Here is a 24,342-nt window from a genome sequence, read left to right on the forward strand (position 1 = left end):
TTTTTTCTTTCTTCTGAGTTGTCAACAAACTGAAACAAAAATGCTCCAGAAGCTCTGGTACTAGCTGAAAGTTAAACATAAAAATTCCACTGCAGTATTTCAAAAAACAGCTAAAACAACTGAATCTGGGCAGACACCAAATAAGGACTGTTTCTGTCAACATTTATACAGTGCCTCCTGAAATATGTTAACTGTATAGACCACGAGCGTTTCTATAATATAGTTACCATATTTTCCACAATTTAATGACCTTAAGTTTCAATATTGAAGAATAATTATAAATTTCTTTCCCCCCCCCCCATAATTATAAATTTCAAAACATTATAGATACCTCAAAGTAATCCACAAAAAAATGAAAAATTAATTTTGGATTAAAAACAGATATTCAAATAAAAAAAAGTAACTGTAACTATATTTTATTCTAATATACTATTTAGAGGCCAGATATAACATCTTCTTTACAGTCAGCATTCTGAAACTAGCTCAGTAAATGAAAGTCTATATATATCCTGCTGCCACCCCCACCCCCAACCCGGCATTTTTACAACATTCTTAACTAGGCAACTCAATGTTGAGAGGGGGTTTTCCAGACACACCTCTCTGGCAATGTTACTCAAAGCTTCATCTTCTGCAGAAAATCGGTCTTTTACAGGTGTCCTTTTCCTTCCAGAACCAGGAGTCCCCATATTGTCTTCTTAATAGTTTTTTTAACTGTGAAATGTGATCTCACTGTTTTCAACTCTGAAATAAAAAGAAACAGAATTAACAGGATGTTGCTCTTTGTAACATTTTAAAGCTTCTTCATACATTCACTTTTAGAAAAGAGAACTTGTATTTATGTATTTACATATAAATTAGTCACCAAATACTTTTTCCTCACTATCAAATTATTCCAACAAATTTTAGAATACTTAAATTTATACTAATTATTAAATCTCCCAATTCTTTTTACCATGCTACCCATAGACCGCAACCTATAAAAATGTGTTATAGGGGCACCTGGGTGCTCAGTCAGTTGAGTAGCCAAATCTTGATTTTGGCTCAGGTCAAGATCTCAGGGTTGTGAGATTAATCCCCACCTAAGGCTTGGTGAGGAGTCTGCTGGAGATTCCTTCCCACTGCTCACACCCCTCCCCCTCCCCACACACGCAGGCACTCTTTCTCTCAAGTAAATAAATAAATCTAAAAAAAAAGAACACTTTGAAACATTAGCCTCAGAAAACTGCAGTCAGCAGTAATTCTTCTTTAAAATTACTACAGCTGTTTCTAAAACTTATTTCTATCCCAAAGCAAAAAACATTTCAGAAAGTCATTCATTCTAAAGCTTTGAAAGAACATATTCAAGAAATTTTAAGATAGAACCTTAAACTTACAAAGGTAAGCTGGCTTTTTTTTTTTTTTAAACATTTTATTTATTTATTCATGGGAGACACAGAGAGAGAGAGACAGAGGCAGAGACACAGGCAGAGGGAGAAGCAGGCTCCATGCAGGGAGCCCGATGTGGGGACTCGATTCCAGGTCTCCAGGATCAGGCCCTGGCCTGAAGGCGGCGCTAAACTGCTAGGCCACCCGGGCTGCCCCGGTAAGCTGGCTTTTTAGTGTATTTAAGAAATAATTCCAATTAAACAATTACCACATAAAAGAACAAATGAAGATTTATTATTCTGCAATTAACAATAACCAACACTGTCCAAGCAATATCTGAGTGCCTGTAACTGCCAGATACTGTGGAAAGTGCCAAAGATACAGTGACAAACAAAACTGACATAGGCCAACGATTAAGAATATATCTATGGATCTAATATTGTTGCTGTTATCATGAAATAGACCCATTTTTACAAAGAGAGAAGAAAAACTCATCTACCAGGATTAAATAATAAGGATAATAAAGATCATCTGACCTTTGAAACACATGGCATTTGAAATTAAAGAGCCCCATAAGAAAATGCATCCCAATTTGCATGACTTCCTTCTTTCCTATACATATTCCTGAGAAGTATAGCTCATTTAGCAAAATACCCATTTACTGAATTTTTTTTCCTAGCTTTAACAAAATAAGCTGGTGAAATTTCATTACACTGTGAGTCACAAAGGAATTCTCAAGTAAGTCTGTCCCAGTAGAATAAACTATATTAAAACTCCAAATGACTTTCATATGATGGAATTCACTTGGTTCAGGCAAAATAAAACAGAACCACTTCATCAATTCAGTGTTTATTAAAAAAAAAAAAAAAAAAAAAAAGTTCTCTCTAATGAAAATTCAGGGCATTCCCCTCTTATCTGACACCATTTCTTATTCCCACATAGCTAACATGCTATGTTTGTCAATCAGAATGAAGACTGATGATAGTTCATTACTCTGCCATAGAAAATTTATCTGGATATGATAAGAAAGGACTCCTTCAAATGGAAATGAAGAGAAGGAATGTGTGTCTGAAAGCAGCAGCTGAGAAGTCCCAGCCACAAATGTGGAAAATTTCTGAAAAGCTCAGTGTTGTTGTTTTTTTCAGAAGTCTCCCATCACCCTTACCTTCAGCATCATTTTAAAGATCAGACACTTAATAGTAATGATGTACAGGTACTAGTCACCTACTGAGAAAAAAGCAGGATGTAGTACTTTTCAAAGACTGGCAGAACAATTTAACTGATACCACCATGATATCACCCAATATATTCATCCTTCAGCGGGCCTTCCGAGGACACATTCAAAGACATTCCAAAAAAACAGGAAACAAAAAGAGGCATTTTCTAATTCCAAGAACAAAAAAATAATTACAGAATAAGAAATGAAGATTTGAACAAGAGTTTAACAGTGGTTTCATTAGGAGGAAAGAATTAATGGCTGCACTTTTTTTTTCTTCTTCTTCTTGATTCTCTAACATTTCAATAACACTGGGGAAAGAGAGATACATTTAAAAATAAATAAACAACTAGATAGATAAATCCAGATTCAAGACACAAAGAATAAAGTGGCCCCAAAGTGGATCACTCCCAAATTAGATACCATATAGTATACAGCTGAGACACACTATCTGATGAAGACACTGCTGGTGGCACTCTTTTGATTGGATATCTGCCTCCTTTTTTTTCCCATAATCCATTTCCTTCTTTCTCTAACAAACATTGCCTTAAACCTCAGACCTGCCAGGATACTTCTAGCACAGAGATTTACATAAAAGATTATCTTTTCCTAAAAATTATCTTTTCCTCAAAACAAAACTGTTTCAACAGGATCTAAGCTAGCCAGCCCTGAGAGAAAGATGACAAGAGACAAAGGCATAGGATAAGCAGCAAATGGGAACAATGTTCTGTTTTCTCATCCTTCTGGTCCTATCTACAGAGTATCTAGGTATTTACCTGATTCATTGGCCAGGTCCTGTCACCTTTTTCAGATGCACAGGAGGTAGATCAACAATTAACTATGTCAAAAACAATCTAATATTTTTGAAAGAATTACATGATTTGTACTCTCTAGGCAGACATCCTTACTAATATTAGAAAAAGGTTTTTTTTTTAATTAATTTTTATTGGTGTTCAATTTACCAACATACAGAAAAACACCCAGTGCTCATCCCGTCAAGTGTCCGCCTCAGTGCCCGTCACCCATTCCCCTCCATGCTCCGCCCTCCTCCCCATCCACCACCCCTAGTTCGTTTCCCAGAGTTAGGAGTCTTTATGTTCTGTCTCCCTTCCTGATATTTCCCAACATTTCTTTTCCCTTCCTTTATATTCCCTTTCACTATTTTTTATATTCCCCCAAATGAATGAGAACATACTACAAAAAGGTTTTCAGGTCCTATGCAATCTATCTTCAAAAGAACAAAAATAAGGATATAGACTCAAAAGGTGATCTCAAACAGATTTTTTTCCAGCTGGTGATCCTAAAGGACTTTCAGTAAGTTGCTATCGCAAAGAGGTTTCCTCAAGAATACTTTTCTTCAGGAGCCATATAAATCTCTTCCAGCTTTTCCTTGATAGTATTAACCAAATGAAGATCTAAACCTTTACATCCACTGACAAAAACAAAACTGCCCACATTTTTGTCAAGTCCATTACCCAGACAATGTCAACCTGATTTTCTCCAGATGGTTTTGTCATTAAGGATCTATGGGAAAGAAGGGGAAGTCCTTCACGGATGTTGTGAAACAGAAACCTTCCAAGATAGATAGATATATCAATAAGGCTTTCTTTTCTCCAATGAGCTTCTCACATAATACATTTCTGAAAAATAGGCATTTTGCCACATTAAGTGGCATCTCAATCATGATATTGTTCACTCTTGTGAAAACAAAATAGGTATGTAATATCAGTATGTCACATTCTAAATATAACACACTTAAGAGTTCCATCTGGATCCCAATAGTTGCAGCTTCCTTATATCTGAGTATTTCATTATGGGGAACTCAAAATATTGCATCAAAGTCGTCACTACAGTTAACACTAGTCTATGCAATAAAGCATTTGGTCTCTATTCATCAGCAAATCCAACATCTGGAATGGCACTGGAACTAAAGACTGAGTGGAACTTCAGCTGTTGCCACTAGAAGAAATATAAAGTGAGAGGATCTGCATTCAACTGCTGCAATGCCCTTTCCCCTACCTGAGGCTTGGTTTCTTCACTTACAGAGCAGATACAACTGTCCACCTATCCAACATGGTTAATGTGAGCTCAAGTGAATTCAGGTACATAGAAGCACATAATAAACCTATAAAGCACTCCATAAATGTTTCAAATGTTTCAAGTGTCTTGAATTAACTACCTCTTTTACATACTTAGCTTATGAAGTATACAAAAGAACAATCCTTGCCTTTCTTTATATTCTTGTACTTTTAAGTAAACAAAAACATCCTCAAGTTATTTCCTCCAGAGTGTATTATATAAAATCATGGCAATGCTAAGAATATTTGCTGAAGCATGGAACAATCTAGAAAAAATAAAAATACCTTTAATTATAATTATTATATTTATTATTATTTACATAAAAAATTAAAAAGAAGAAATGTTTAAGGTACTTTGTGACATTCAAAGTCTATTTTTGAAAATCCAAATGAATACACAAGTTTCTAAAGCATGGCCTTATAAGGGAAGTTAGTTCTCTTATGAGAACACAAATGACTTAGAAGACAGAGATCATTAAATGATACACTTAAGATCCGTGCAAATCTTTCGATGTAAATTCTAACTTAAAAAAAAAATTCCTCTAAACACTTCCCTCTAGTTAACCTAATATTAGACATATTTTACACATGGTAAAATATTTAGGGTTGAAGCACACCTGGGTGGCTCAGTTGCTGAGCATCTGCCTTTGGCTCAGGTCATGATCCCAGGGTCCTGGGATTGAGTCCCACTTTGGGCTCCCTGCATGGAGCCTGCTTCTCCCTCTGCCTATGTCTCTGCGTCTCTGTGTGTGTCTCTCATGAATAAATAAATTTAAATAAATAATAATTTTAAAAAATATTTAGGATTGAAGTGTACTGATATCGGCTGCTTATTTTGAAATGCACCACCAAGAAAACAAAAACAAACAAAAAAGATATAATAATAATGAATAGAGGAATGGACAAAGGGATAGTGGATGATAAAATACAGTAAAATATTAACAGTGGAATCCAAGTAGTAAGTACATGAGTGTTAACAGTAGAACCCTTTTCAACTATTGTTAGTTTCAAAATGTGTATAATAAAGTGTTGTAAAAAAAAAAATAACTGGTTGACAAAGGCAGATGACTTAAGTGAACAAAAGGCATGGGAAATGGTCATTTTAATTAAAAAAATCTTGATTTGAAACCCAAAAGGAAAGCAGAGGTAGTCACAGTATGGAAGAATACCAATAGTAATAGTATACATTTGGAAGATGATAGGCAAAGGAGGGAATGCCTCCATTACTGGCTAGAAGAGAAAAAAACAAAGGGGGAAGGGTAGGGGCAGGAGCAAAGTGGGAGGGGGGCAGACAGGAGAAAAGAATTAACTCTTAAAAGACATCAATCCTAAAATATCTAGATGAGGACATTACACAAAATGGATAAATCATTAACAGAACCTACAGAAAGGATAAAAGGTACATCTAGAAATTGAGGCAAAGTACAAAATGAAAATATGTATATATGAGGCAACACTGGAAGACCTGGAGGGCTATGAAAGATAGATGCTAAACACAAACTAAATCGCAAACTAAATCTCATCTCTAAAAATGTTTCTTAAAATCTCCTATTTTGTTTTTTTTTTTTGTTTTAAATCTCCTATTTTGAATACGTAATATTCTCCTACATCCAAAACAATTGATCATCTTTCCATTTCCTCCTTTCATAAGATGACATGCCAATGGCTGCACTTCCTTCCTTGCTAACCATTTTTAAATAAATGAACGCTCATGAGCTGTATGTTCGACATGATTTACAATACTATTTTCATCAACTGTGCAGAAACCAAATTATGAAGGTGTACTTTTAACCAACAACTGCATTCTTATTATGCCTGAGAAGTAAGGCGTTTTTAATTAAAGTTCCCTCCCTTCCCTATGCTTTTTAAAAAGTATCTCGGTGTCAACTATACTCAAAAAAAAAAAAAAAGTACCTCAGAAATGTGTGTATGAACATACATTCAGAGGATAAAAGGAAGGGAGATAGAAAATTACATATTGCTGAGGACAGGTCAGACTTAAAAGTGTGCAATAAAGAGGAAAACAGGAAAAGAACAGAAGTACTAGGGAGAACAACAAACGCTTAGGCAGCAAAGAACAAAGATAAAACCAAAGACAAGAGAGAAATAGGAAAACATTCAATAAAGATGTAATTTTTTTTAATTTTAGGTTCTAAAATTAGAAAATTGCTATAAAATAAAATATATGGGGCGCATGAGTGGTTCAGTCTGTTAAGAAACATTTTCTTAAAAAAAAAAAAAAAGAAACATTTTCTTAGGACTTTCTAAGGACTACCAAATGTGGAAGTGGAAGATGGGATTATGCAGGTTCTCATTGACCCTTTGTAGGCATTATGTTTTGTAAAATATGAGTTTAACCGTTATAGGTTCTAATACTTTCTTGAGATTTAGTGTTTAGCATCTATCTTTCATAGCCCTCCAGGTCTTCCAGTGTTGCCTCATATATACATATTTTCATTTTGTACTTTGCCTCAATTTCTAGATGTACCTTTTATCCTTTCTGTAGGTTCTGTTAATGATTTATCCATTTTGTGTAATGTCCTCATCTAGATATTTTAGGATTGATGTCTTTTAAGAGTTAATTCTTTTCTCCTGTCTGCCCCCCTTCCACTTTGCTCCTGCCCCTACCCTTCCCCCTTTGTTTTTTTCTCTTCTAGCCAGTAATGGAGGCATTCCCTCCTTTGCCTATCATCTTCCAAATGTATACTATTACTATTGGTATTCTTCCATACTGTGACTACCTCTGCTTTCCTTTTGGGTTTCAAATCAAGATTTTTTTTTTAATTAAAATGACCATTTCCCATGCCTTTTGTTCACTTAAGTCATCTGCCTTTCTCAACCAGTTATTCTTTTTTACAACATTTTTTTTTTAAGATTTATTTATTTATTCATTCAGAGAGAGCGAGAGACAGGCAGAGACACAGGCAGAGGGAGAAGCAGGCTCCATGCAGGGAGCCCGATGTGGGACTCGATCCCAGGTCTCCAGGATCGCTCCCTGGGCTGCAGGCGGCGCTAAACCGCTGCGCCACCAGGGCTGCCCCTACAACATTTATTATACACATTTTGAAACTAACAGAATAGTTGAAAAGGGTTCTACTATTAACACTCATGTACTTACTACTTGGATTCCACTGTTAATATGTTACTGTACTTTATCACCCACTATCCCTTTGTCCATTCCTCTATTATTTTTCTTTAAGATTTTATTTACTCACGAGAGACACTGAGAGAGAGGTAGAGACACAGGCAGAGGGAGAAGCAGGCTCCATGCAGAGAGCCCGATGTGGGACTCCATCCCAGAACTCCAGGATCACGCCCTAGGCCAAAGGCAGATGCTCAACTGCTGAGCCACCCAGGCATCCCTCCTCTATTCATTATTATATCTTTTTTGTTTGTTTTTGTTTTCTTGGGGATGCATTCCAAAATGAGCCCCGTGTCAGGCTCCCTGCTCAACAAGGAGTCTGCTTCTCTCTCTCCCTTCTCCCTTTGCCCCTCCCCCTGCTCATGCTCACTCTCTCAAATAAAATCTTAAAATAAAATACAGGAGGATCCCTGGGTGGCTCAGCGGTTTAGCGCCTGCCTTTGGCCCAGGGCGCGGTCCTGGGGTCCTGGGATCGAGTCCCGCCTTGGGCTCCTGGCATGGAGCCTGCTTCTCCCTCCTCCTGTGTCTCTGCCTCTCTCTCTATCATAAATAAATAAATAAATCTTTATTTTTTTTAATAAATCTTTAAAAAAAAGACATACCCTTTTCTCTTCCCAACAAATACGTACTGCAAATATGCAAAGCACTATGTAGATAATAATTACTGTCTTACAAGTGGATAAAGGAGTAAGTGGGAAAATTAAAATGGCAAAGAAAAACTCAAAGAAAAAGTACTTCTATTTCTGCATACCATTTTTATTTTTATTTTTATTTTTTTAAAGATTTTATTTATTTATTCACTATAGTCACACACAGAGAGAGAGAGAGAGGCAGAGACAGGCAGAGGGAGAAGCAGGCTCCATGCACCGGAAGCCCGACGTTGGATTTGATCCCGGGTCTCCAGGATCGCGCCCCGGGCCAAAGGCAGGCGCCAAACCGCTGCGCCACCCAGGGATCCCTGCATACCATTTTTAAATGGTGTTCTCTGAAGCACAAAAACTTTTATTTTGAGGAAGTCGATTTACCTATTTTTTCTTTTTTTGTTTAATTTGATGTCATTTCTTCTTTTTTTTAAGATTTATTTTTTAGAGAAAGAGAGAAGCAGGAGTGGCACAGGGAAAGGGAGAGAGAATCCCAAGCAGATTCCACGCTAAGCACAGAGCCCAGCAGAGGGCTCAATCCCATAACCCTGAGATCAGGCCTGAGCAGAAACCAAGAATCCGATGCTCAACTGACTGTACTACCCAGGCACTCCTATTTGATGTCATTTCTAGGAAAGCACTGCTTATTCCCAAATCTCAATGATTTATTCCTATGTTTTCTTCTTAGAGTTTTACAACTTTAGCTCTTACTTTTAAACCTATGGTCCGTTTTGAGCTAATTTTTATATATGGTGCTGAGGCAGGGTACCAATATTATTCTATTGCCTATGGATATCCATTTGTTCCAGGATCATTTGTTGCAAAGACTATTCTTTTCACAACTAAATGACTTTGGCAGCCTTGTCAAAAACCAATCAACCAAAAAGGAAGGGTTTATGCATGGACCCTCAAAGCTATTCCAATGATCTATCTATATAAATCTATATACATACATAGATAGATAGATAGATAGATAGATAGATAGATAGATCCTTCTGTCTGTATCACATTGCCTTGATTACTGTAGATTTGCAGAAGTTTTAAAATTGAGAAGAGTGCATCTTTCAACTTTGTTCTTCTTAAGATTTTACTGGCTATTCTAAGTCCCTTATATTTCCATGTAAATTTTAGGATCGGCATGTCAATTTTTTTTAAAAAGGCAGCTGAGATTTTGATAAAGATTACATAGAATCTATAGACCAATTTGGGAAATATTGCCATCTTTACAATATTAAGATTCCAATCCATTAACATGGGATGTCTTTCCATTTAGTCAGGTCTTTAATTTCATTCCACTATGTTTTGTGGCTTTCAATGAATTCCTATACTTCTTTTATTAAATTTATTCCTAGGTCAAATGGATATAAAAGTTTCTATAAAATGTAAAATGCTATGGAAATATATCACCAACACCAAAAAACAAAACATCTAAAATCACAATAAGCAAAAGAGAAGGTAGTGAAGTAAAATTCAGAAATAAATCCTAAGGCTAAGGTTAATTTTAGTTGAGCCATGGGTGGGCAGAGGAATTACATATTTTCAAACACAAATATAACCTAACATTACGCCTATTTACTTAGTGGGAAGGCAGTTTTCACTATTTCCAATTTACTAGATATGCAAAAACAATAAAAAGAACTGGAAGCTCTTTTACTGAATTGTACAAGTGTGCGTTTCTTTATGGAGTATATAAAATTATTACTGAAATACTTCTTCAACCAAAAAAATTAAAATCAAAACTAACATGATAGAAGCAAGTAACTAACCTCTGTTACTAATAATAAAATAGAAGGAACCAGAAGTCCCAAAGGAAAGAACTTAAATTAGCCTTAGACATTAGGCTCTCCTTCTGATTAAGATGACCTCTATTGGGCAGGCTGGGTGGCTCAGCGGTTTAGCGCCACTGTCGGCCCAGGGTGTGATCCTGGAGACCCGGGATCGAGTCCCACGTCGGGCTCCCTGCATGGAGCCTGCTTCTCCCTCTACCGCCCACGCTCACTCTCTGTGTCTCTCATTAATAAATAAATAAATAATCTATAAATAAATAAATAAATAAATTTTTATTTTGTGTTAGTCTTTAGTAAAACCAAAGATAAAACTGAAAATGACCCAAGCTGACAACAACAGCTTTAAGTCAAGGCCAGTCATCATGATGTAATAAATTATGGCAGGAGAAAACTCATAGGAAGGAAGCAAAGACAAGGACACACTTGATATTATGCCTATCAGGTGCAAAAAGATAACAAAATGCCATGTAAAGTATGACTGCAAATATGTAAAACTTTATACACAGGAACAATGAACAATAAAGGCAATGTGTAAAAAAAGAATTATCCTTTTGTCCTAAGTTTTATATACTATTGATAATCACTTTAGTAAAAAAATTATTTAAGCTGAAAGCCACAAAATGGGCCACTTCACAGTAGGATAATACAAGCCTATAACATCAACCAACTTTAAAACAATATTAATGAACTGATAAAGGGGAAAGATTCATTAAGTCTGTCAGAACAGGAGCACCTGGGTGGCTCAGTGGTTGAGCATTTGCCTTCAGCCCAGGGCATGATCCTAGAGTCCTGGGATCGAGTCCCACGTCAGGCTCCCTGCAGGGAGCCTGCTTCTACCCCTGCCTATGTCTCTGCCTCTCTCTGTGTATCTCATGAATAAATAAATAAAATCTTTAAAAAAAAAAAAGTCAGAACAATTGCAAAGCAGTTCTGCAAAGCATAAAAATTTATGTTGGTCATCTCTGGTAAAACTGTAATCTCCTAACAGATATTACAGCGACCATCACTTCTTTAGGCATAATGACATTTTTTAAGTAAGTGAAAAACACATTGCTAATTTTAAATAGAATGAGCACCACTGGATTAACCTTTAAAATTAAAAATCTAACTTGGATCAAAAGGTCAAAATTAGAACAAAGGAGCAAGCATTAATGTCCTCTGAAGTCCTGGGAAAAAAACAATTTTTAATTCCATAACTTTTTATTATCAAAGCAAAATCCTCTCAAATTATCAACTTTCCTTGAGGATCTCTACCCACATAGCTCACTGACTGGAAAAGAAAATAGTAGTGCTATGAGATACTTTTATTGCATAAAGGGAGAGGCCAACATTTCCCCTCTCTGGAACCATGTTGGTCAGGTTTGTGTAGCTTAAACCTGTCTTAGAAAGGGCAAAGTAATACTTTGAAATGGTAGGCAAGACACCAATCAAGCCCATAAAAGGAAGTCAACAAGATATAATGCAATATAAGTACAATGTTCACAAGGGAATAATTAGAAAAGAGATCCAAGCTGACGGCACAGCTACGAGAATAGCGAATCCAAATGCCATGCAATCTAAAGCCACATGCAATGAGCTTCCACTTTAGATACATGACTTCTGCTCATAAAAGACCTAACATCAACACTTGGGTGGCTCATTTTTATACAAATAAGGACAAACTGACCCACCCTCCTCCTATACCTGCCCATCCACCGCAGCCTACCACATACACACACGGAAAAATAGATTAAAATATCATTAATAACTTCCCAGATGTTAAGGACATAAGTTTCCAGGTTCAAAGGGCCCATAAAATGCTCAACACAAGTCCTGAGTCCATACCAAAGTATTTCATAGTAAATTACCACAGTGAATTTCAAACACTGAAGACAATTTTACAAGCTTCTACGGGTAAGAAAATCAGGTTACATAGAAAGAATAAACAATTCGGATGGCTTTAAACTTTTAAAAGTAATTCTGGAAATGAGGAACCTGGGTGGCTCAGTCGGCTGAGTGACCAACTCTTGATTTCAGCTCAAGGTCATGATCTCAAGGTAGTGTAGTGGGATCAAGTCCCACACAGGGTTCCTTGCTCAGCACAGAGTCTGCTTGAGATGCTCTCTCTCCCTCCCCCTGTGCCCCTCCTCCTACTCATGTTCCCTCCCTCTCTCCCAGATAGATAGATAGATAAAAATCTTCCTTAAAAAGTAATTCTGGGGACGTCTGGGTGGCTCAGTGGTTGAGCATCTGCCTTTGGCCCAGGGTGTGATCCTGGAATTCCAGGATCGAGTCCGCATCGGGCTCCCTGCATGGAGCCTACTTCTCTCTCTACCTTTCTCTGCCCCCCGCCCTCTCTCTCTCTGTCTCTCATTAATTAATATATAAAATCTTAAAAAAAAAAAAAAAGTAATTCTGGAAAGAAAAGGACAATAGAGTGATGAATTCAAACTTCTGAAAGAAATCTACAGACAACATATAAGCAGTCTATTGCCCAGTCAAACCATTCTCCTTCTCATACTTGATGATTAAAGACATTTTTAGACATGCAAGAAAATCTCAAAATTTTCCCTCTTGTATGCCCTGTCAATAAGCTACTAGAGGATATACTTCATCAAATAAAAGAGAAAATCAAAAGAGTAATTCGTTCCAAAGAGTCATCCAGGGACTCAGGCTCCTTTCATGTGGTGACTACTCCTCTACCATTGCTTCCCAACTCACAACCAACAGAGATGTGAGTGAGACATATACTTGAATCGTGTTAAGCCACTAAAACTTGGGGGTTGTTTGTTAAAGTAGGTTAGTCTATCCTGACTAACAGACACAAAAAAGTGGTTGAGCTATTCCACTTTTCAAAAAATTGGACCACATATTAAGTAGAAATACATGTATGGAGGGAGGGTGAGATGGAACTGCAGAGTTGGGAAGGAAATGGTGCCCAGAGAGTGACTGACATGTAAAATGGCATTGTGATCGCGTGGAGAGGAAGAGGTACATTAGAGAATATGTATAAGAACTTCTAGGATAACTGTAATGTTCATTTCTTGACCTAGGTAGTGAGACACAGATGCTCATTTTATTGTTTTCTTCCAACCGTATTTTGTTTTATACTTCTCCATATTTCACAAATAAACTAATTATTTTATTCAGAATAAATTAGATGGCTGGATGGGATGAGGCACTTGAAAAAACTGTTGGAGCATCTGGGAAAAATAAGGTGAACAGAAAACTAAGCGAAGAAAGGAAACTCCCCAGAAGCCTCCCTGGAAAAACTAAAAGTTAAACAAGAAAAAAAACATGGTACAATATTTGGCTGAACAGTAAATAATATTTATTTAGTTATAATGAAAACACCAACTATTGATTTAAATTGCAAAACTGGAATGCTGCACAGAGGAGAGGGAGAAATAATGAATACAAAATAACAATAAAAACCACCAGTAATATTTCTTTAACTGCACATACATGTTTTTCAAACAAAAGTAGGTTTATAAAGTGTGTACTGTTTTGTAAGATACTTCTTTTAACTGCACATATATGCTTTTAAACAAAAATGGGTTTATAAAGTAGATGCTATTTTATAATCAGCTATGCCAGATGGACTCTAAGGTTGACTCTCCACCATTATCCCCCCTTCTTCTGTTCCTACCTTAGTGTAAACACCTCCCAAAGAATGTAGCCAGGACTTGTGACTTGCTTCTAATCAACAGAATATGACAAAGGTTATGAGATGGCATTCCCATGATTGTGTTACATTATATAATATTAGTCAATTAGCAGACTTGCTCTAGACTCTCCTTGATGATCTGACCAAGTGGTCATATCAGGAAATACCACAGGGCCAAGAAATTCAAGTTGCTTCTAAGAGCTGAGAGCAGCCTTTATGAGCTTGAAGACAGCTTCTACATAATCTTTATTCTAAAGCAACCTTTAGTGAGCAAGAAGCTTCAGTCCTAAAAATCACAAAGAAATTAATTCTGCCAAAAACCTCAGTAAGCTTGGAGATGAATTTTTATCTTGTAAGTCCCCAGGAGAGAATTCCGCCCAGCCACACACAACACCTTGATTACAGTCTCATGAGACCCTATGCAGAGGAGCCAGCTCAGCCATGCTAAGTCCTGCCCCCACAGAAACTATAGGATAACAAATGTGTGTTGTTTTAAGCTCTAAATTTGTTTTTTGGTCTTTTTTTTAAAGATTTTATTTATTTATTCATGAGAGACACACACAGAGAGAGGCAGAGACATAGGCATAGAGAGAATCAGGCTCCATGCAGAAAGCCCGACGTGGGACTTGATCCCAAGACTCTAAGATCACACCCAGAGCTGAAGGCAGACGCTTAACCGCTGAGCCACCCAGGTGTCCCTTAAGCTCTAAATTTGTGTAACTTGTTACACAACACAGAAAACAAATGCAACAGCTTTTAAAACTTAGGGTGAGGGCAGCCTCGGTGGCGCTGCGGTTTAGCGCCACCTTCAGCCCAGAGTATGATCCTGGAGACCAGGGATCGAGTCCCAGGTCGGGCTCCTTGCATGGAGCCTGCTTCTCCCTCTGCCTGTGTCTCTGTCTCTCTCTCGCTCTCTCTCTCGCTCGGTGTCTCTCGTGAATAAATGAAATAAAATCTTTTTTAAAAATATAAATAAATAAAAAATATAAATAAATAAATAAATAAATAAATAAATCTATCTTAGGGTGAAAAGAAAAAAACCTCTGGATGAATGAATTCAGCAAAGTACAGAGATTCAAAAAATCAACACACACACACGCACACACAATCAACACACACACACGCACACCCCAGCTGCATTTCTATACACTAGCTATGAACAATCCAAAAAGGAAATTAAGAAAACCATTCCATGTACAAAAGCATCAAAAAGAATAAAATACTTAGGAAAAAACTTAACCAAGGAGGCCTGTACACTGAAAACTACCAAACAGTGCTGAAAGAAATAAAAAGACACATGAATAAATGGAGAGCTTCCCTGTGTTCGATTGAAGACTTAAAATTGTTAAAATGTCAATACTACTCAAAGCCATCTACAGATTCAATGCACTATCAAATCTCAATGATTTTTTGTAGAAATAGAAAAACCCATCCTTAAATTAAAATTCATATGAAATCTTAAGGGACCCTGAATAGCCAAAACAATCTTGAAAAGGAACAAGTTGGAGTTACATACTTCCTGATTTCAAAACTTAACTAGAAAGCTACAGTAACCAAAACAGTGTGTTACTGGCATATAACACAAACAAAAATACCTCATAGTAGATCGAAGAATTAAGTGCAAGCTAAAACTACAAAACTTTTAGAAGAAAACATACACAAAAACTTCATGACATTGCATTTGGTGATGATTTCTTGGATATAACGCCAAAAGCCCAGGCAACCAAAAAAGGAGATAAATTGAACTTCATCAAAATAAAAACTTTGTGCATCAAAGGACATTAACAACAACAACAAAAAAAGTGACCCACAGGATGGGAGAAAATATTTGCAAATTGTACATCTAACAAGGGATTAATATATCCAGAATAAATAGATAACTCCCAAAATTCAACAACAATAATGAACAGCCCAATTCAAATATAGGGAAAGGACTTGAATAGATATTTCTCCAAAGATAGATAAATGGGGGGATCCCTGGGTGGCTCAGCGGTTTAGCACCTGCCTTCAGCCCAGGGTATGATCCTGGAGTCCTGGGATGGAGTCCCACATTGAGCTCCCTGCAGGGAGCCTGCATCTCCCTCTGCCTGTGTCTCTGCCTCTCTCTTTTTCTGTGTCTCTCATAAATAGGTAAATAAAAGCTTAAAAAGAAGATAGATAAATGGCCAACAAGCACATGAAAAGATGCTCCACATCACTAGTTATTAGGGAAATACACATCAAAACCAAAATGAGACACCACCTCACCAATTAGAATGGCTAATATCAAAAAAATAAAAATAAAAACAAGTGTGTCAAAGATGCAGAGAAACTGGAACCCCTGTACACTGTGGGTAGGACTGTAAAATGATCAGCCACTATGGAAAATGGGTATGGCAATTCCTCAAAAAATTAAACACCCAATTATTACATGATCCAACAATTGTACTTATGGGTATAAACCCAAAAGAAATGAAAGCAGAGACTCAAATAGGTATTTACACATTCGTATTCATAGATAGCAGCATTATTCACAACAGCATTATTCACAATGCGGTAAAAGCTAATCAAGTGTCCATCTACGGACAAAGGGATAAACAGAATGTGGCATATACATACAATGGAATGTTATTGTCTTAAAAAGTAGCTAAAATCTCATGTATGCTATAACTTGGATGAACCTTGAAGATATTGTGCTAAGTGAAACAAGCCAGTCACAGAACAGAAATACATGATTCTACTTACATCAAGTGCTTAAAGTAATCAAATTAATAGAAAGAATAGGGGTTGCCAGGTGCTGTGGGGAACAAGGAGTTATTTTTTAACGGGAGATGAGTTTCAGTTTGGGATAAGAAAGTTCTGGAGACGGGTGGTGATGAAGGCTGTGCAACAGTGTGAATGTATTTAACACCGCTGAATTGTATACTTAAAGATGATTAAAACTGTAAATTTTATATTATGCATATTTTAACATAGTTTTTTTAAAAACCCATTTGGATGGATAATAAACCATGCATTGGGGTAAGACAGGCAGACAATGACTGTCTCATTTCTTTGACTATCCACTTAGATATGGCAATATCCATGACAAGGAAAAAGACATCTAATCTAAAACTGATTTTTTTTTCTATCTTTAATCTGAAAATCCTTGGGTCAATTTACTGAAATCCTTCTTTTTTTCCCTTTTTTAAATAGCAATGTATGCTTACTAATTGTACTTTTTATTGTCATAAATTACTTAAACCATTTAACAGGGAAATAAATATTTTAACACCCTAATCGTCTGCATATAGTATACTCTATCTTACTTGGAAAACAGAGCCAAAAGAGTGCTCCTGGCTGTTAAAATGTTTCAACTTAAGAAAGTGGGGGATACAGAAAGAATAACAAAGTGATCAGAAAAAGTAACTCTAAAATTAGTTTCCTAAAACAGTAAAGCTATGTTATATCAAAACTAGTTAAGATTTCGGTGTTTGTAATGAAAAAAACAACTAGGATATACAAGGTTCAAAGTGAAAACAATGAAAAAGTTGAACTATGATTTTTTTTTTTTAAGAAGAGTTTTAGGGGATCCCTGAGTGGCTCAGTGGTTTGGCTCCTGCCTTCGACCTGGGGCATGAGCCTAGAGTCCCAGGATCGAGTCCCACAACGGGCTCCCTGCATGGAGCCTGCCTCTCTCTCTTTCTCTATGTCTCTCATGAGTAAATAAATAAAATCTTAAAAAAAAAGAAAAAAAAAGAGTTTTAACATTTCACTTCTGAGGACAGACTTCTTGTACTCCAAAGCTTTTCCCAACCTCTTTTCCACTTTCTGTTCTGCACGATCCTCTTTTTTGTTTTGTTTTGTTTTGTTTTGTTTTGTTTTTTCAGTAGGGGAAGGCTGAGACCTGAGACAGGGAAGGGGTAATAGGAATAAATCAGATAACAGGAACAGAAAAAAAGAAAAAAAAGGAAAAATTCTCAAGTTTACTTTTTCTCCTTACACCGAATACATTATTAAATACATTGTCATTACCAAATGCAGATAATCCAAATTTCTGAGGGCAAGGAAAAACTAAATTTCTTGGAGTTACAACCTAATCTAAAGCAAAAGAAAGGAAAGCATCTTCAGGCTTTGAGTCTGTAAATTAAGTTTGCACTGCATGCGGAATTCTTCAAACAACCTTGACTGTAATACAAGGCTGCAGTTTAATATGGTGACAGAAACCTTGAATAAATGGGTGGAGCACTAAGCCCTTTAAACAGCTTTCTAGCCTAAGAAGTAAAATCAGTTAAAGAACTTTAAACTCAAGTGCCTCACTCACTAAGTATAGAAAATACCAAGGTCTTCATGAGAAAGCACATGATACACAGAGGCAGCTGTGCTGGGAGATAGAATCTGGTAACAGCCTCGAGTTATTTTTAAAGAGATAACTTCATGATAATGTACATGAGACTGCAGCAGTTCTATGGGAAGAAGAGAATATGAACTCAAAATAATCCTGTAAAACAGTCTTTTGTTCCTGGTGTCCTTTTGATCCAAAGATATATGTGTAAGTTTCTGAACTAAACTAGTTCAACTAGGGCTATGGCCTCCCTATGCCAGTATCAGTAATGGTTTGCCTGTTGTAAAACATTTGACTGATCACTCTTAACCCAAAACATATCAATACTGGTACAATACTGTGCTCTTCCTTCTGCACATTCTTCTAAAATACTTTCCTCATTAGTTTTCCTTAATCATGCTTAAACATCATTCTTTAAAAAGGAAAACAAAAAGGGGGGGAAATGATCCTGGAATATGCACACTAAGCAGATTTTCACCCCAAAACTTAGCCTTAATCGTCTGAAGGCAAATGTCCTCTATAAGCTCACTCTTCTGTGGTTGCCACTTTTCCTAAACCGCAGGCCTTCCTGACTTGCAGCAGGGCCAGGACAGATTACAGTTATGTGGTAGGTTCTGTCAGACAAGCTTTGACAAGGCCTCAAAATAGACCCTGGGCATCAGCCAGAGAAACTGCCACTCATAAGTTCCAACTTCATCATCAGACATTAGCCCCTCAGTATTTTTTTTTCTCTAGCCTCTCTGATTTTAAAAGGGCAAAAGTTACTGAAGCCCCCTCCTCCTGGTCATAAGTAAGCTGTATAATACAGAAATTGAACTTTTAAACGCTTAATTTGCTCACATACAATTTATAGAATAAAAACTGAATCTGTACCCATCCCCTGCCTTGTGAAATTAATCCATCAGTAACACTCTGGTTTGCAAAAGGATTTTTGAATCTCAAACTCTACAGAGGTTTATTTTATTATGAATAGACTAAGGATGTGAAAAGTAAAGGAAGACAGAAGGTGGACTGTTTTCTATGCATAATAATATAGTAGCAGATTTCAGCAGGGCAAGAAGTTAAACTATATACAGTATTTTTAATTGATATCGTCATAAAATCCCAAAACAACCAACTGACTACAAAATGTATTCATTTAACTATTACCAAATATAAATGGTTTGCCTATAACACCAGTCTTCAAGCTACAGTATTTTTTACCTTTACCAGTACAAACAAAATTAACCACCTGTCACTCTGAAATGTTTAAGACTGCCTTATAAAATACAAGTTAATATTTTTTTAAATGGAGAGGATAAAGAGCTCCTTTCTCCTACAAGGTTGAGAAAGAAGATAACTTCTACTATAAAGTCCAATATAAGATTGAAACAAATTTATGAATCTCCTCAACTTAAGCCCCAACTTTGCAATCACTCTTTCAGAAATATATTCCATATACATACTTACGGACTAGTGCAAAGACATATACTAGTTGTTCACTATAGCAACATTTGTAGAAAGCTAGAAACAACCTAAATGTCTACTAATATGGAATGGTATAATAAATCATGGACAATAAATAAATTATGGTTTGTCTTCACTATGCAGGACATCCGGTCTTTTTTAAAAACCACAGGGACACATGTGCTAATACAAAAAAATCCCCAAGATGTGTCAAAGGTAAGAATGAAAGAAGAAAGTTCTCCTAAACATAGGTGATTACATATGTAATAGGAAATTTGGATTAGAATATAGAGGAAACCATTCACAGTGGTTGCTTGGATTGGAGGACACAGGAATGAGAAAAGGCTAGAAGTTTGTTTTGTAAAGGAGGCTTCCTTTGCACCATATAACATTCTATTTTTAAATGTTTTATCTATTTTTAAAAGTCCCTCAAATCAGGGACACCTGGGTGGCTCAGTGGTTGGGCGCCTGCCTTAGGTTCAGGTCTGATCCCAGGATATGGGATGGAGTCCCACATCGGGCTCCCTGCGAGGAGCCTGCTTCTCCCTCTGCCTGTGTCTCTGCCTCTCTCTCAGTCTCTCTCTCTCATGAATAAATAAATAAACCTTTAAAAAAAAAAAAAAGTCCCACAAATCTACTGTACCCATGAAGTGGGCATTCTCTTCCTATGTATGCATGCCATGTTTTCCCTTTCCTCAATCATTTTTACTCTTATCTACTGTTCTCCCTACTATTAGACCAAAATAAAAGCATACATATTTAGCAAATCTCAGACTTCCCCCAAGAAACAGAATAAAGAAATAATAAAAAAATATAACTTATAGTAAACCCAGTTTTTAGTCCATTGTTCGATTCCTTTTAAGTGTGGCCTAATTTCTTGTAGGGCAAAAAGTTTTAAAAGTGCAATGTGCAACACAAAAAAAAAAAAAAAAATCAGTCCAAAGGTGTCTATCTAGGATCTTAAAAGGAAAAATGAAGGAAAAAGTGAGTTATTTTACTCACAGGGCAAATTCTGCTCAATCCCTGCCTTCTGATTTTAAAAGTAGAGTTTTGAATAATGGTCATAAAGTCTATTGTTTGCAAATCGGATAAGGCAGTACATTTTCCTGGTTAAAGGTCCATCTCTCCATTTAGAGTCAGTCTCCAGAAAGGAAGTAACTACCTAAAAGGAAAAGGCTATGAAATGGCCTCTGTTTTGTAGGTGCAATGGATAGTGTCCCAATGGTAAAGACAGAGGAATTGTATTTCCTCTTAAATCATCCTCATCAACATTCCTAGCACACTGCTGGGAGAATTTTTTTTTTCCTACACATCATCGATTCTGTTCCTTTTCACACCAAGAGCAGAGTGAAACAATTCACAAAGAGCTTAGCAAGACACAACCCTCATTTCTAGTAAAGATATGTTTTTGGTTTTGTTTTGAGAGAAAAAGAATCTACTTGCCAAATATACCCTCCTATCACTTTGTTCCTTCATTATGGAGATGCTTAAATCATGACATAAGGTTTCTTTTGCATGTCTACCTATCAAAACTGTTAGTTATGGTGGTTTCCACAAGGGATTTTCCAAAAGGGAATCTCGGTTTACTGGGAACTGACTTAATTAAGTCACTATTAGCTGGACAAAAATCAAAAGCAACATTAGGGAACGCTGTATATAAGAATGGATATCCAAGAAAATAAGATGCCAAAATTCAGTCAAGTAATTAAAGGAATCTGGTAAGACCAACTTACCATTACTTTATAGCCGATAACTAAAGTTTCCTACAAATGAAAATCAAGGTAATATAAGCTGAATTCCCAAAAGAAGAAAAAGAAAGCTAAAAATATCAAGTGCTCTGTGATTCAAGGTTATTTTGCTTAACAACATTTTTAAAGCCAAAAATTATCAAATTACATTTCAGCAATAAAAAGTTCATTCCAATAATAAATCACAGCTTCAATACACTTTCTTCTATAACAGAAGTTACATAAGGACTCAGGTAGTCTCATTCCACATTTTTAAGGATTCACAAAATAGGTGAATCAAAAGACTCAAAAGATTATTTTATATACTGTAGATTATTTCAGTAAACTTTTTTTTTTTTTTTTTGGTTAGTAAACTTTTTTATATCTTTTCACTGACATTTATTTTGTTTCTAGATCCCTTCATTTATCTTCCCTCATCTGGCAAAAAAAAAAAGTGGGGGGCAGGGCAGGGGATATAATTACGACAATCTACTTAGCAACTATTCTAAAGCCAAATATTCTTCAAAAGTTCAATTTTTATTTCCTTACCATACTTCATGACAATAAATATCCCAGGAATAAACTTAACAAGGCAAAACACACTTCATGAAATGACTGAAGGGATCTAGTTAAACAGGCAGGAACAAACTTCTGGCTTTCCTCTATTCCAATTTTAAGATCCGTATCGATGAGTCACAGAGTGACCTAACTTTCTAAATGAATCACACTTTCTGAAATTCTTACTCTAATATAATACTAAGTCACCATCTCTCTATTTGTTAAACAGAGCATGATGTTGGTTAAACAGGGTTAATTCCGCACGACTTCCAAACCACAGCGAACCTCAAGTGTCTGCCAACTACCTCTTATCTGCAACTCCGCATTCTCCAACAACTGCCCCTTCGTGTATAAATTCATCCCCAAATGTCATCTTGAGAAAAATGTCATTTTCAATATGAAGTCGCCCACCTGTACCTGCTCACCATCCCTCTGATGCCATTTACTGCATCCACGTTCTCTTCCCATTGTAAGAACATAAAAAATTAATGGCTACTCAAGGCATTCTCACATACTATCTTTTAGTCAATTAACCTACTCCGTAGATTTTCTGATTTCTGCAGAAATGCTGAGTCATTAAATGGAAACTCAGAGAAAATGCGCTGCCAACAGTTAAAATTTCGGAGGCTGTGTCTCAGCAGCCCGATACCGGCGTCTCCCATGGCCGCAAAGTAGAGCAAACACTTGAACTTTTTTCCCTCTAAGGAAAAGAGGTGCGTCGCGTTCGGTCCGCCCGCTTCCCGCTGCACATCCGCAGGCGAGGGAAGCAGGCCTGGCCGGAGCCGCCGAAGTCAGCCACCGGGGTGTGAATGACGCCCCGCGCCAGGCAAGCATTAACCCCGACGCCCGACGCCCGCTGCGACCAAGCGCCGGTTGTGCCCGCGCCCTGCTTCGGGTCAAGGAGGAAGCGAGAAATCCCGTAAAAATAGTACGCCCTCCACCGGCCTGGCTCGGCTGGCTGCGGGCGGCGCCGGCGAGCGCCGGGCAGCCGAGGCACAGGGACAGCGGCCGAGGCAACCTCTCCCACAATGGGAGCAACCCCTGCCCCTCGCCCAGACCGCGGGCGCGTCAGGAACCAGGCGAACGACCGCGGAGCCCGCGGGGAAGCCCGGCCCCCAACCCGGTCAGCGGCGGCGCGGCTCGCACGGCGGCGGAGGCCCGGCCGGGGGTCCCGGCGGCGGGGGCGGCGGGGGCGGCGGGGGCGGCGGGGGCGGCGGCCCTTACCTGCCCCTGGGCGCGGGCTGCGGCTGCCGCGGCCGCTGCCGCTGCCGCTGCGGCGCCGCCCGGGAAGGGGCCGGGCGCGGGGCGGCCGCCGGGAGCCGGAGGGGCGGAGAGCGACGGGCGGACGGCGGACTGGGTCCCAGGCTCCCGGGCTGGACGCGGCGGCTCCCGGCGCCCGCGTCCGGTCGGTCGGTCACGCCGGCGGCCCCCGCGGCGCGGCGGCTGAGACGGAGACAGCGGGAACCTGCCCCCGGGAGGAGCCGCAGCCGGAGCGGCTGGCGGAGGAGGGGCGGGGCCACAGGGTCGGTGACCCGCTCACCCGGAAGCAGTTGGCGGCCGCGGCGGCGCGCGCTGCGGGGTCGGCCGGGCCCCGGCCAGGCTCGGGGCTCCCGGCTCCCCGGCTCCCCGGCTCCCCGGCTCCCCGGCTCCCCGGCGGCCGGCTACGCGCCGCCCCGGGAGCCGCCACCGCCGGAGGGAGGGCCGAGGCCCGAGCAGCCTCGAGGTGGCTCCCCGGAGCCCGCGGAGGACCGCGAGCCGGGAAGGTGAATGGAGGCGGGCCCCGGCTCGAGGCTGCACCTGCCCGGGTCTCCCCTAAACTGTCCGGCCCAGTAGGCCTGGGTAAGCGGGCCGGGCGGCGGTTCCGCCTGTGGGGAACGGGTGAGCGAGAGCGAGGGGGCGTCGCGGCAACGCTAGAAGCCGTATTTCCAGAATGAAAACGCCTGACTTCGAAATGGTTTCCGGAAAGGACTGCGGCGGGGTGAGGGGGTGGGGGAGGGAGAAGAATGGCGGGATGTAGAGGCCGTTAAACAGCAGCTAGACACGGACGGTCCCGAAGTGCCTCTCGAGACGCAGGTTCCAGGCGCTGGGGAAAGGCCGGGGCCCACCCGGCTCCTTGGGACGCTTACCTTCTAGTAGGGTGGAGGGGTTTACGCAGACGGACAAGGTAATGACAGACTGGTGAGGCTGTGCAGGAGATACAGAAGGATGAGAGATGGTGTGGGCGAGACCCCTTTTTCTGGATAGGACGGCTGGAGGACCAACCTCTAGAGGGAAGTGATCGCGAGCAGCTTCCTGGGGAAAAGGCACCAGATGCATTTAGACACAGCCTTGCAGACAGGGACTGTAGGTTCCGGAATAAGCCCGCGGATTCCACATTAAGAACCCGCCTCTACAGCCTTGCAGGGGCTCTCTGTGTGCTGTCCCCTCTGACAC

At 39.0% G+C, this 24,342-nt stretch overlaps 1 protein-coding gene across 14 annotated transcripts in view; it reads right to left on the reverse strand.

Annotated features, from left to right (window-relative positions):
- LRRFIP2 (LRR binding FLII interacting protein 2) overlaps nucleotides 1-24,113 on the reverse strand; it is a 109,077-nt gene extending 84,964 nt beyond the window's left edge. For 4 of the 14 annotated variants that reach the window (XM_041734291.1, XM_041734289.1, XM_041734290.1 and 1 more), the window contains exons 1-2: nucleotides 23,134-23,196; nucleotides 597-741 (exon numbers count right to left, since the gene is read on the reverse strand). In XM_041734291.1, the coding sequence (XP_041590225.1) occupies nucleotides 597-686 (90 nt within the window). In that variant the 5' untranslated portion in view covers nucleotides 687-741; nucleotides 23,134-23,196. Of the gene's footprint in view, nucleotides 1-596; nucleotides 742-22,447; nucleotides 22,468-23,133; nucleotides 23,378-24,035 lie in introns of those variants that run through there. The other 10 variants (XM_041734280.1, XM_041734277.1, XM_041734278.1 and 7 more) reach the window with 9 other exon arrangements.
- Nucleotides 24,114-24,342: the final 229 nt, after the last annotated feature.

This window comes from Vulpes lagopus, chromosome 19, assembly GCF_018345385.1.
Source record: "Vulpes lagopus strain Blue_001 chromosome 19, ASM1834538v1, whole genome shotgun sequence".
In the NCBI taxonomy this organism is placed as follows: Eukaryota; Metazoa; Chordata; class Mammalia; order Carnivora; family Canidae; genus Vulpes; species Vulpes lagopus.